Source organism: Olea europaea, unplaced genomic scaffold (assembly GCF_002742605.1).
Source record: "Olea europaea var. sylvestris unplaced genomic scaffold, O_europaea_v1 scaffold187, whole genome shotgun sequence".
NCBI classification, from domain to species: domain Eukaryota; kingdom Viridiplantae; phylum Streptophyta; class Magnoliopsida; order Lamiales; family Oleaceae; genus Olea; species Olea europaea.
Genome location: NW_019236492.1, coordinates 683,027 through 697,039, shown reverse-complemented (window position 1 = coordinate 697,039; position 14,013 = coordinate 683,027). Strand labels below are relative to the sequence as shown.

Sequence of the window (14,013 nt, the reverse complement as noted above, 5' to 3'; positions counted from 1 at the left end):
CCTTAGAACAAGACAACCATCCTCTCAAAAACCCACCAGCTTTCTTTATTTTATCCTTTACATGACCTGTCTGTCATGTTCTTGTCGTCATAGATCCATTTTCTTCTTCTTGTTTTATGTACCTGTCTCTTCACTTTCTCTCCCACCTTTTGATGTGTGAAATTGAGTGCCTGCAGCTTTTTCTTATGTAGGGTTTTCATTGCACCTTTCTTTTGTAGGGTTATGATTGCTCAATCACAATTCACAACACACACACACAGATTGAGAGAAGAAAGAGGGGCGTTTGGAGTGAAGGCTGTTCCAAGATCATTACCTAGTTCCATTAATTTGCATGTTGATATAATGGTGAATTAATCGTCTCGGACCAGGCTTCATTCCTCACGCGCCACTTTCCATTAATGGATGAACAAGAAACTAAATTGATCCTTTGATCAAATTGTTCTTCGTCGCGTCTTCAGATCAATGAAAACTTACAGGTAAACTTGGATCTTCATTCTTCAGGTTATACATTTATTATTTAATGAAAATGACAACTAGGTCAACCAACCAAGCAGCTGGTAATTAACTTTCTTCCATTAATCTTAATCTAATTACTCTGATCATCTGTATAAATTGTTTGAGTATTGATAAGATTAGTGTTCATCTATTTTGTTTAGCTGAGACAAAGGATATCTCATCTCATAGTTTTCTTCATAATTTGTCTTGTGATCTGCTAAACTCTTTTCTTTTCTTTTTATATTTTATCCCAGTCTTTGCATCAGTATTTTCTGATGCTATTACTTAATATTTTGTTGTCAAATTTTCAAAAGAACTTGAATGACTTTCCTTCTGAGTTCTTATTAAAAAAAATGGACAAAGTAAGATGAAAACGATTCCAATTTCGCGTCACTATAATCAACGGTATTTATAAATTCAAAGTGCTCACTTTGACCGTTAAGAGTAGGTACATGTTGACTGTCTTCGTTTGTTATAATTTATTTTTCATTCTTCAATCAGTATAAACTGAGTTTAGCCCTTTTTTTCCGCAGCATATCTCTAAATGATGTCGATGAAAACAAATCAAAACGACTTAAAAACTGGTTCCTAGCACAGCCAAGTAGCTTTTAGGTTTCAATTATTATTTATCAATTTACCTGAAACCTAAATAAATCAGATCAAATATTTTTTCTTTTCTGTAGTTTATCTCTAGCCCAGAACGTGCAATTTATTCTATAGGATTATTCCCTGTTCTCTCTTTAATTTGAAGTTGAACATTCAAAAAAAAAACAAAAAAAACAAGAAAATGTAACCCAAATGATCGATATCTCTGTCTTGGTCTTTTCCCACATAAAAGTCTTGTGATATGACATGCACAAGTCCTTTAGGAACAGTAAAATTCCTGAAATTTAGATTAACAAATCATACATTAATTGTTTTGTCTCCCACAATTAACATACGTGGCCGTGCAAGTTTTGGTATGATGAATGAAGGATTGTTTATACATCGATCTTCAGACAAAACTAGTCGTAGGGCACGACATATTCTATCAAAGAGAGAATTCTGTGCATCTTCGAATTGATAAATAAGGGGCTTAAAAGCTCCTTTAAGTCATTGAAATGAGATTGATATCCCTTTTTGGTTTTTTTACTTGAAATTGTTTCCATTTTGTGCTGAGTTTAGTACTTCTAGGAACTGTACAATATGGTGAACCAAAAATAATACTGGTGTCAATGCATATGATTCTTTTATAATATGTGGCTCATATAAAATAGGCCGATGCCAGACCACATAAATTTGTGTTCTTCTCTTTTTGTTTTTCTCTTTGCTAATTCCATATTGTTCTTCACTATTGTTGCACAAAAACATCGATTTCCATATTTACTAGGAAAATAAAGTAATTGGAAAGTCTCGACTTGGGAGTAACAAAATTTACGGATCTCAATTCAAACTTCCCTGTAGAATGTTTGAATTCATGATATATATTTTTCTGTTCCGGTCAAGTTCAATCTACTAGGAAATAGAAGAAATTTCTATCTTCTCATGTTCTTGAAGTGTTTATAAGTTGTTGGAATGTCTTTATTGAACATATTCTTGGATTTGTCACTTAGAATTTAGTACTACTAATATATACCAATTAATGTATTACAGTGTAGTTTATAAATACATTCTGTATATTATTAGTATAATACATGTACATACATTATGTATCATGCTCCTATTCTCACTAAAAATAGGAGTCTTTTGACCGATCAATTGTAAACCAAACGTTGAAGAGTTTGAATATCCCTCATTTGGTTTAGCTAAAAATCCGATGAAATGTGTGGTTAAAATGAATTTGAGAAAAAATGGGGGCCAAAAAAGATGCGTCTATTTTATCTGAGAGGCGTTCTTCTCATAGAAAACTCGATACACGCGTCATTCAATGATTTTCATTGAGTTGTAAGTTTCTAGTCTTGTATACCTTGTTAGATTCTTTTGGCTGTGATAATTGTATTCCTCTGCTCCTTGTTCTTTCATTTTATTTTCCTTAGATCTTTTGTCCATCCCGGTATCAAATTAATATTACAGACTTTTAGTCATCACGGCTGATTGTCATTGTGCTTCAAATGCTTATGAACATCGTGGTCGTGAAAGAAATCTTCATGATTGAAAAATCACTACTAAACAATATGGCTTTAGGCACAGATTTTTTGTTCCTAAAACCTTGATATCCGTTGCTATTACTCTTTACCAACGGAATATTTGCAACCACAAATCCGTCGTTAATTTGAGGGTCGCTGATAGTTACCAACGGATTGTGCTGTAGGTAAAGAGTAAACATTTTACTAACGGAATTTTCATTGGTAAAAATCTTAACCAATACCATCTGACTTTTTGTTGGTAAATGTCTACCATTACAATTGGTAAAAATCAATGTTGTACATAGTCGTATAGGTGTGAGGCATGGTAAAAAAAAAAAAATATTATTTACTTATTTTTTATTATTGTTATTATTATTTATTTAATAATTATAATTTTTTTAAAACTTTTAAACAGTTGAATTGAAAAGTCAAAATATTGTTTAACCACTTATTGGACTACAAATTTATAGAGGACGACTCCAAAGATTTTGTTGTAAACTTCCGATGTGGGATAATTGGATTACTTTTATCAACGGATAATCCGTTTTTAATTACAAACGAAATATCCGTAGGTGAAAGATTCAAATGTTAAACGGTCATATTAGGCACAAAATATTCGTTGGTAAAGAGATATTATCATTACCAATGAAAAATTTGTTGCTAATTATCGTAGTTGAAAGTAAATTACTTTTACCAATGGATAATCCATTTCTAATTACCAACGGATTTTACCAATCGGTTCCAATTCGGTTCTTTACATTGAAAATGTCAAAATAAAATGTTCACTAATAAAAACTCTAAAAATGCTACCAACGTGATACTTTTAACAAAATATAGAAGAACCGAACATACTGTTCAAATAATTATTTAGATCTAGATTTACAAAGTGAACAAAATAAAAATTATGTAATCAAAGTGAAAACAAAATAAAAATTTCGCATCTTATAAACGAAATTATATATTGTTAATAAATTTATTTAAGTATAGATTTACCCAATATTCTAATTTGGTTTGAGAATCAATTAATCAAAGGATTATAAGAAGAGACAAGGAAGAATCAAAGAGAAGAATGAAAGTGCTAGAGTCTAAAATTAAAAAGGAACCCGATTATTTTTTTTATAAAAATGTTGGAGATTGAGTCATATATTTTACCAAAAAAAGAAAAAAATCCAATAAGAACTGTTTGGTTCTCGCAGTTTCCATACTAGAATCGGGAACCGGACCTGAATCGATTGGTTCTTAAAAATTTATCTCGAAATCAAATTATTTTTTAAAAGATTCGGAATCGAACCGACCAGTTCTAAACAGTTCCAATCCGGTTCCACCGATTCTGGAAAAAAGTGTCAACTCCTAATTGTTATCAACGGAAAATTCGTTGTTGATTATCGTAGTTGAAAGTGAATTACTTTTACTAACGAATAATCCGTTTCTAATTACCAACGGATGCAATCCGTTGGTAATTTTTAGTAGGTCTGATAGTTACCAACGGATTGTGCTGTAGGTAAAGAGTAAACATTTTACTAACGGAATTTTCATTGGTAAAAATCTTAACCAATACCATCTGACTTTTTGTTGGTAAATGTCTACCATTACAATTGGTAAAAATCAATGTTGTACATAGTCGTATAGGTGTGAGGCATGGTAAAAAAAAAAAAAATTATTTACTTATTTTTTATTATTGTTATTATTATTTATTTAATAATTATAATTTTTTTAAAACTTTTAAACAGTTGAATTGAAAAGTCAAAATATTGTTTAACCACTTATTGGACTACAAATTTATAGAGGACGACTCCAAAGATTTTGTTGTAAACTTCCGATGTGGGATAATTGGATTACTTTTATCAACGGATAATCCGTTTTTAATTACAAACGAAATATCCGTAGGTGAAAGATTCAAATGTTAAACGGTCATATTAGGCACAAAATATTCGTTGGTAAAGAGATATTATCATTACCAATGAAAAATTTGTTGCTAATTATCGTAGTTGAAAGTAAATTACTTTTACCAATGGATAATTCATTTCTAATTACCAACGGATTTTACCAATCGGTTCCAATTCGGTTCTTTACATTGAAAATGTCAAAATAAAATGTTCACTAATAAAAACTCTAAAAATGCTACCAACGTGATACTTTTAACAAAATATAGAAGAACCGAACATACTGTTCAAATAATTATTTAGATCTAGATTTACAAAGTGAACAAAATAAAAATTATGTAATCAAAGTGAAAACAAAATAAAAATTTCGCATCTTATAAACGAAATTATATATTGTTAATAAATTTATTTAAGTATAGATTTACCCAATATTCTAATTTGGTTTGAGAATCAATTAATCAAAGGATTATAAGAAGAGACAAGGAAGAATCAAAGAGAAGAATGAAAGTGCTAGAGTCTAAAATTAAAAAGGAACCCGATTATTTTTTTTAAAATTGTTGAAAATTGAGTCATATATTTTAACCAAAAAAGAAAAAGAAAAAAATCCAATAAGAACCATCTTGATCTCGCGGTTCCCATGCTAGAATCGGGAACCGGACTGGAACCGATTGGTTTTTAAAAATTTGTCCCGAAATTAAATTGTTTTTTAAAGAATTCGGAATCGAACCGACCGATTCTAAATGGTTCCGATCTGGTTCCACCGATTTTGGGAAAAAGTGTCCACCCCTAATTACTCATTGAACATTGAAAAATATTATATATTACTCACTGTAAACTCGATATTTTTCAAAATTCAATGGTTATGCTAGTAAGTAACGTACGACATATTCAAAAGTTTAGTGATCAAAACTCGATATTTTAAATTTCAGTGAACAATCTAAAATATGAACTTAAATTTAGTGAGCAATCGAAGATATCGATCTAAATTCAATGACCAAAAATCGACATTTTAAATTTAAGCCATCAAATACATGAACCAAAGTTCTCTAACCATCCAACAACTTATTCAACACTTCATTTACTTTTCGCCCTAAGCATCTGTTCTAAGCAAGTCTACATCTATGACGAATTCAAAGAAGCTTCAACAACTAGTCGATGAAATCTTTGTTAAAGGAGAAAATTTTCAAAAATAGTCTGATCTCTCATCTTCAAAAGAATTGAATTTGGAACCTTTGGCGTCCTCATGATATGTAAGGTTTAATTAAAAGTTCCAAATGTACATAATTTTTTTGAGTCATCTTTAATTCAATCCAATTTATTTGGGTACAATGCAGTTACATTTACTAGGAAGGTTCCATATTTCCGTGTTCTTGGAGAGTTACTTAAGATCTTTTTGCATGTGTTAATAGTAAAATTGTTCTAATGCATACAGCAGACAGTATAAGACTGTTCTTTGTTGATGGGACACGAGAACCTTATTTACAGTTCTCTCCAAATGTGAGAACTCTAAATAAGGTTCTTTCCAAAATGGGAAAGATAAGACTTCATACTGTGGATAGGAGAACAAGAGTGGTGTTAGTAGTACTCATGTATACTAAGTAAATGTATTATTATACATTTTAATTCATGAATACAAGGATACATGTATATATATACAAATTAATTAGAGTGCACCTATTGCTAGGATAATTAGTCTTTGATGGCTATGTTTACACATTTATTTGAGTTTGAGTATATTCCAATTGAGAAGTTCGAGATTATAAGTCTATTGAAGTTTTTCTACATAGATTCAAATCTACTTCTACCACTCCTTTTTTTTTTTTTTTTTTTTTTTTGGCAGACCTCAAAGAAGAGAAAAAATGGCATGCATCAGCACCAAGCAAAGCAATTTTTCCATTTATTTTATTTTTGTGCCGTGAAGTGAAATTGTATTTTGTGTTAGATATGTTGGCGAAGAACTATGCTCTACATATTCCCATCTATATCAAATCCCAAAGTTTCTCTTTAGAAAACTATATATCTCTTTAGTGGATTCTAATGAGTAGTGATTTACCTAATGGTGCATCACGTGTTAGATTCCTGTTATAGATGGTCTAGACACTAATATTGAGGTTTATATTTATTCTAATAATAAGGTTACAATTTACAAATAATTATAAAAGAAGTTGTCCAATTGTGGGTATTGGATATTTTCATGTACTTTTCTTGTAAAAGCTTAACAAACATGGCATCGAGGTATTAGAGTAACTCAACTATTGAATCAAGGTTATCCCAAAACCAGATCAATTGTCGAGTCAAATAAGTGAATTGAATGCTTGTTTACAAGAAAAATGGAATATATATAAAGTTACTTTTGATATACTTAAATTGAAGATTCAACTCATCAAAAGGGCATTTCAAACAAGAAAAGCTAAAAAGTGATCTTTTTTAAGTTTTACCTTTTTAAATGATCACTTTCCAACTTTGACTATTGTCATTTGTAACGTGATTATTTGAAATATTGTCTCAAAAATCATAACAAATTGAATTTTATTTTAGACTTGATCTCTATATAGGGCCCCATTTCCATGTTTTTTGTTTACGAAATTGAGCAGATCAATAAGATTATGCAGACTAGATGATACTTGCATTTTCAAGTATTGTCTTGCTGTAACACGATTTGTATTGTCTTGATGCATTATACCGTCACAATCTCTCCCAAAACGTAAATAAAAAGCACAATTCATTGACCACATAAATTCAACAAAACCATAAATCCATGAGTTTTGTTATTCGTACCCGGAGTTTGACACTCTAAATTACCTTATGTGAGTAAGGGGGTCGGGCCCCACACATTTATTGGCGTGGGCCCCCCATCCCCCATGTGAGTTGCATGTAACTCGGAGTGTCAAACTCCAGGTAGATGTAGCAAAACTCTAAATTCATTGATAGTAAAAACGTCAAACATATTGATTTAACGCATAACCCATTTACGTGTATAGTTGTAATCAATATATAGTTCTTTCAAATTCAGATATTAATTGGACAAAATTCCACTTAATTGCATGCCAGCCTAGTCCCATCCCATCAATGTAAAAGTATAATTGCAAGTTAAGATCCAAAGAGACAATTCCACATAGGAATGTGAGAAAGTTAAGGTTTTGTCAAACAAATGGATCTGCAAAGGTAATAAAGCAAACATGGTCGGTCACATTATGATTGTATTCTTTGTCAAAAGGGCATCATTCACTAGTGGTATTTTGTCATCTATTTGCCTCTCTCTGTTGAAAAAAAAAAAACGCTTCAGACAAAGAAAAGTGCGCAATTTTTTTATTTTCATTCATCTAACTTTAATTACTCTATCACCCATTAACATATAGACACAACTATTTGTAAAGAACTTACCGAGTGTAATATAAGTTGCAATAACTAGATGAGTATAAAGAGAAGTATTTACCAATAGAATGGAGAATATGAAGTTATCGTGTTACCAATCGATGAAAGAATGTGGAAAGATGCCTTAATAGGGACCTGGAGACCCACGTGACTATGTAAAAAAGAATAAATTGATAGTGGGACAATTGTCATATTATCTAATGAATTAGAAATTATTTGTTCTGAACAATGTAGTAGTAACTACACTGCCATATAAACCGACGGCTAGTGATGTCGTTATAAGTGTAAATAGGTTTTTGAATAATTTCTCCTAATCTATAATTACTTCAAGAAATTAGGTTAAACTATTTATAGCCATAGAGGGATGGCAACAAGTTGGCTCATGAGCTCGGACCCCTAGACTCAACTCATGTTCAAGATGGGCTCAAGCCCATGTCAATTTTTTTGAAATGAAAAGGAGACAAATACGTAAGTTAATTAATTAAACGAAGTTTCACACACTGTTAGGATACGTGTTGATTTGTATGATAAATTACAAATAAAACATGATGGAATATATTAAGACAACATAAAATAATTAGAGCATCTTCAAAATGCTAGTTAAAACTGAAATGTTTTCTATTTTAAAAAGTCAACTTTTAAAATTATGCACGAAAAGACTCTTCAAATTAATATTTAAAATTAGAGAGTGGGTCTCTATAGTTAAATATATTCAAAATATTACACTTTTCAATCCTCTATATATTTACCCAATTAAATAGAATATACAAAGAAAATGAAGAAAAATAATATAATAATTTGGAGGGGAGATTGTGAAAATAAAAGATAGAGAAAAATAATAAATACATATTGGTGTATTTAAAAATTTATACTCTCCGAGATACTTTCTAAAGTAAAAATATGCTCTTTAAAAATAAAATCTCTCAAATATGAAATAAAATCTCTTGGAAACGTTCTTACAAATATAGTGTGGGATGTTTGTAGGTGAGCTCATGGGCACCCCTAATTATGCAATTTGTGTCTAGCTCGTTCAGCTCGAGCTTGAGTAGCTAGCCACTCGACTCATTGTCACCTCCCTAGCCACATTTAAAACAGAAATAGGAAATAAAAAATAAAAAGAGAGAGAGAGAGAATGTACTGTAAAAGAAAATATTATCTTGAAGAAGCAAAGTAACAGGCAATAAAGAATGAATTTGGCCCTAGGAAGTGGCATAAAAGCTGCTTGCACATGAAGTTAAGCACTTTTCTTATCTCTAACAACCTCTATCTTCTACCTTTACTTACTTTACTATTACAAATTAAAACCAAGAACTCCACTAATGCCCTCTCTCAGTTACAGACACTTGATCTGTATATGAATTCTCTCTTTATACACATAACCTCTCTTTTCTTTCACATCTAACAATGTTCAAACCCATTCTCTAAAGATATCACTGATAAACTGCTAAATCTTTACAATGGCAGCTGTTAGGAAGCTTGTAGTGGAAGTTATTGATGCACGTAACCTTCTCCCAAAAGATGGCCATGGAACCTCGAGTCCATACGCTGTTCTTGATTTTTATGGGCAGCGGAGGAAGACAAGGACAGTGGTACGAGATTTGAATCCTGCATGGAATGAAACCCTAGAATTTAACGTTGGAAAAACATCGGACGTGTTTGGTGACATGCTAGAACTGGATCTTTTTCACGATCGTAATGTCGGACCTACGACAAGGAATAATTTTCTTGGAAGAGTGAGGCTGAGTTCGAGGCAATTTGTGAAGAAAGGAGAGGAGGCTTTGATTTATTATCCTTTGGAGAAGAAGAATTGGGTTAGTTGGATTCGGGGGGAGATTGGTTTGAAGATTTATTTTGTTGATGAGGTTGTACCTCCCCCTGCGCCGCCTCCACCACCAACTCCTCCGCCGGCCGAGCAAGTGAAGCCTGAGACACAACCATCACTACCAGCATCGGCAGAAGCACCGCCTGAGTCATCTGTACCACCAAGTGATCCACCAGCAGCAGAGCCCAGAAAGACAGAAACCCCACCAGAGCCACCATCGGATGGTGACAAGCCCAATGAAGAACCACCACCAGCTCTGCCGGCTGAAAACCCCACTCCTGAAGCAGAACAGCAACCTGAAATGAAGCAACAAGAAGAAAATAATCCAGTGGATCCAACTCCACAGGAGCCAATACACCTGGATCAAGTGATGGCATCTGTAGCATCTGGAACTCCATTTGAAGTCAAAGTCAACAAAATCAACCCCCCTCAGCCAATTAGCCGTGCATCATCAGTAAGTAGCTTTGTGTCCGATATGTCGGATAGAACTACAATTGAGCGGTCCACATTCGACTTGGTCGAAAAAATGCATTACCTCTTTGTTCAAGTGGTTAAAGCTCGATTCCTTCCCACTATGGGCAACCCGGTGGTGAAGATCGATGTTTCTGGTTGCCACATCACTTCAAAACCGGCTCGAAAAACCACCTTTTTTGAGTGGGATGAGACGTTTGCTTTTAGTCACGACTCACCGGATTATTCCTCCAGACTAGAAATCTCTGTCTGGGACCCAGTTCGCAACAGCATACCATTAGGACCCACACCTGACGTGGCAGGACACGATTTCTTGGGTGGGTTATGCTTTGACGTCAGCGAAATCCCTCTTCGGGACCCACCTGATAGTCCTTTGGCTCCACAATGGTATAGACTCGAAGAAGGTGGGGCAAACAAGGGTGACCTCATGCTCGCCACGTGGCTAGGGACGCAAGCAGATGAATCATTCCCCGATGCGTGGAAGACCGACACTGCCGGAAATCCTAGCTCAAAATCCAAAATCTACCAATCACCTAAATTGTGGTACTTGAGATCAAGCATAATTGAAGCACAAGATATCTCCTTGCTAACTCCGTCGAAAGACATATCATATCAAATCAGAGTTCAACTCGGATTTCAAGTGCTAAAAACAAAATTTGTCGTGACAAGTAGCGGGGCTCCATCATGGAATGAAGATCTAATTTTTGTCGCAGCCGAGCCATTCACCGTGCACCACCTCATATTTTCGTTGATCCAAAAAAGGCCACCAAAAGAGCAAGTAGTCATGGGCGTCGCTAGCATACCCCTCGCATCCATTGAGCGCCGTGTGGATGACCGCAATGTGGTGTCAAGATGGTTCACTCTTGAGGCTCCTAGTGAAGAGAAGAGAGTATACCGCGGTAGGGTCCACTTGAGGCTATGTTTCGACGGTGGATATCACGTGATGGATGAAGGGGCCCACATGTGTAGTGATTATCGGCCAACCGCTAGACAGCTTTGGAAACCCCCTATTGGTAGTGTTGAATTGGGAATTATTGGGTGCAAGAATTTGCTACCAATGAAAACAATTAATGGCAAGGGGTCTACTGATGCTTATGCAGTGGCGAAGTATGGCAGTAAATGGATACGAACACGTACAATTTCTGATAGTTTGGATCCAAAATGGAATGAGCAGTACACTTGGAGGGTGTATGATCCATCTACTGTCTTGACTATTGGGGTATTTGATAGTTGGGAAGTATTCGAAATGGACGGCTATAAAGAGGCCACACGACCCGATTTTCGTGTTGGAAAGGTACGTATTCGTATATCTACATTGACTATGGGTAAGGTGTATCGAAATACATTTCCATTGCTTTTCTTATCACAAGCTGGTTTGAAAAAAATGGGTGAGATAGAATTGGCGGTGCGATTTGTACGTGCAACACCCACACTCGATCTCTTACACTTGTATTCGCAACCGATATTGCCCATTATGCACCATCTTAAGCCAATTGGTGTGGTTCAACAAGAAGCATTGAGGGTGATATCGGTCAAGATAGTGGCTGCACACTTGTCTCGATCAGAACCGCCCCTTAGGCACGAGGTGGTGACTTACATGCTCGATGCTGACTCGCACACATTTAGCATGCGAAAGGTTCGAGCTAATTGGTTTAGAATCATCAATGTGATTGCTGGGGTGATAGACGTGTTCAAATGGATAGATGACACCCGTGCATGGAAAAACCCTACTGCTACAATCCTCGTACACGCATTGTTGGTGATGCTCGTTTGGTTTCCGGATTTAATTGTGCCAACATTAGCATTCTATGTATTTGTGATGGGTGCTTGGAATTATAGGTTTCGATCAAAGACCTCATTGCCACACTTGGATCCAAAGATTTCGCTAGCAGAGTCCGTTGACGGCGAAGAACTAGATGAAGAGTTCGAAGCAATGCCATGTACGAGGCCTAATGAAGTCGTGCGTGCTAGGTATGATAAGCTACGAATGTTGGGGGCACGTGTACAAATCGTGTTGGGAGATTTGGCGACACAAGCCGAACGCGTGCAAGCATTGGTGATGTGGCGCGACCCTCGTGCCACAGGGATTTTCATTGGACTGTGTTTTATTGTAGCATTTATATTGTATTTGGTACCATCAAAAATGGTGGCTATGGCATTTGGATTTTATTATCTGAGACATCCAATATTTAGGGACAGAATGCCATCACCAGCTCTCAATTTCTTCCGAAGGCTGCCTTCTCTATCAGATAGAATGCTGTAACTTGGAAACATTTTAATCATTGATTGTGTTGCTCAGTTTATATCTCTATCTATATGTAAAAGTTCATCTCTAATGAACAGACATCATCTAGTATTAGAAACTTTGTTAGACTGAGACTTGATGATTCAATAACATTTATATTTTCTTTCTAAATTTATTTTCATATTCAAATTTAGATTGTATTTAGTTTTATTTTAAGAAAGTAAGATACCGAGGTATCATTATTGGAATGTAAAACAATTTTGGATTTGGATGTCTATTCATTCGACATCAGTATCACGTAAGGTATACTAGAAGACTCTCGGAAGATTCTCTTACAATCTTTAATGTTAGGCCCGTTTGGTAGCCATTTTTTTCAAAATGCATTTTTCTCTATCTTCTTTTCAACCACGCATTCTTTATTAAAATAATAATACACGTAAATAAAAAAAATTATTTTTCAACCACACATTTTACATCAATTTACTATTTTAAAATGCATTTTTACATAAAAATGACTCTCAAATACCCCCCTTTAATATAAGATAAGTTACTTGGAGAGAGAAAATTGCAATTTGTTGCTTTTTCCATATGAAATAAAAGTGTTAAAATTTCCATGTGCCTTATTTTTAAAAGAAAAATGTTATTCATAGTGAGAATTGGATTCATTCGTCTTCTCGGTCTTCCTTTTGAATAGTGGGAGCAAGATTAAATCTTTGCAATTGTTTCCATTATAACAAAAGAGAAAGGGAGACTAATCAAGCTTGACACCTCCCCCATGAGATAATCACAGATCTGCCATGGTTTCTTTGCCAAGGTATGTAATGAATTAGATCTACAGAAGCCCATCTTTCCGGGTGTTATGATTGGTAAAGAAAGCAATGCCTTCTGGAAGCGCTTCGAGAGGGCCTACCTACAATCGATCACTGCTGGGTCGGTTGGTGAGTCACCCAAAAAAAAAGCATCGAGAAAGGTCAAGCATATATGTTTAATTCCTCAATGTCCCGGCTATTCATGGAACGTGAGAAGCAGATAGAAGAAATCGAAGAATTTCTTGGGAATCCTACAAGATTCGTTCGTTCTTTTTTCTCTGATAGATGGTCAGAACTTCATCTGGGTTCGAATTCTACTGAGAGGTCCACTAAAGATTAGAAATTGTTGAAGAAACAACAAGATCTTTCTTTTGTCCCTTCCAGGCGATCGGAAAATAAAGAAATGATTAATATATTCAAGATAATTACGTATTTACAAAATACTGTCTCAATTCATCCTATTTCATAAGATCCGGGGTGTGATAGGGTTCCGAAGGATGAACCGAATATGGACAGTTCCAATAAGATTTCATTCTTGAACAAAAATCCATTTTTTGATTTATTTCATCTATTCCATGACCGGAACAGGCGAGGATACACGTTACACCACGATTTTGAATCAGAAGAGAGATTTCAAGAAATGGCAGATCTATTCACTCTATCAATAGCCGAGCCGGATCCGGTGTAGATTCTAATAGGACTATTGTCTAAGAGTCACAACGATGTGGAACTTCTATTCTATAGAATATTATTTTGCGCTGAGCGAGGCTGGTTTCTCTCCTCATTCGTGCATCTAGGAGAGCAGCTA

At 34.7% G+C, this 14,013-nt stretch overlaps 1 protein-coding gene across 1 annotated transcript; it reads left to right on the top strand.

The window, feature by feature from the left end:
* The first annotated feature begins 9,035 nt into the window (after positions 1 to 9,035).
* On the top strand, positions 9,036 to 12,530 carry LOC111378803 (protein QUIRKY). Its single transcript, XM_023002058.1, has one exon. It carries the CDS (start codon positions 9,316 to 9,318, stop codon positions 12,412 to 12,414), a length of 3,099 nt encoding a protein of 1,032 aa, XP_022857826.1. The 5' UTR covers positions 9,036 to 9,315; the 3' UTR covers positions 12,415 to 12,530.
* Positions 12,531 to 14,013: the final 1,483 nt, after the last annotated feature.

Excerpts from the sequence above, each read along its gene's own strand:
- LOC111378803 (XM_023002058.1), top strand. The coding sequence starts at position 9,316 with ATGGCAGCTGTTAGGAAGCTTGTAGTGGAAGTTATTGATGCACGTAAC.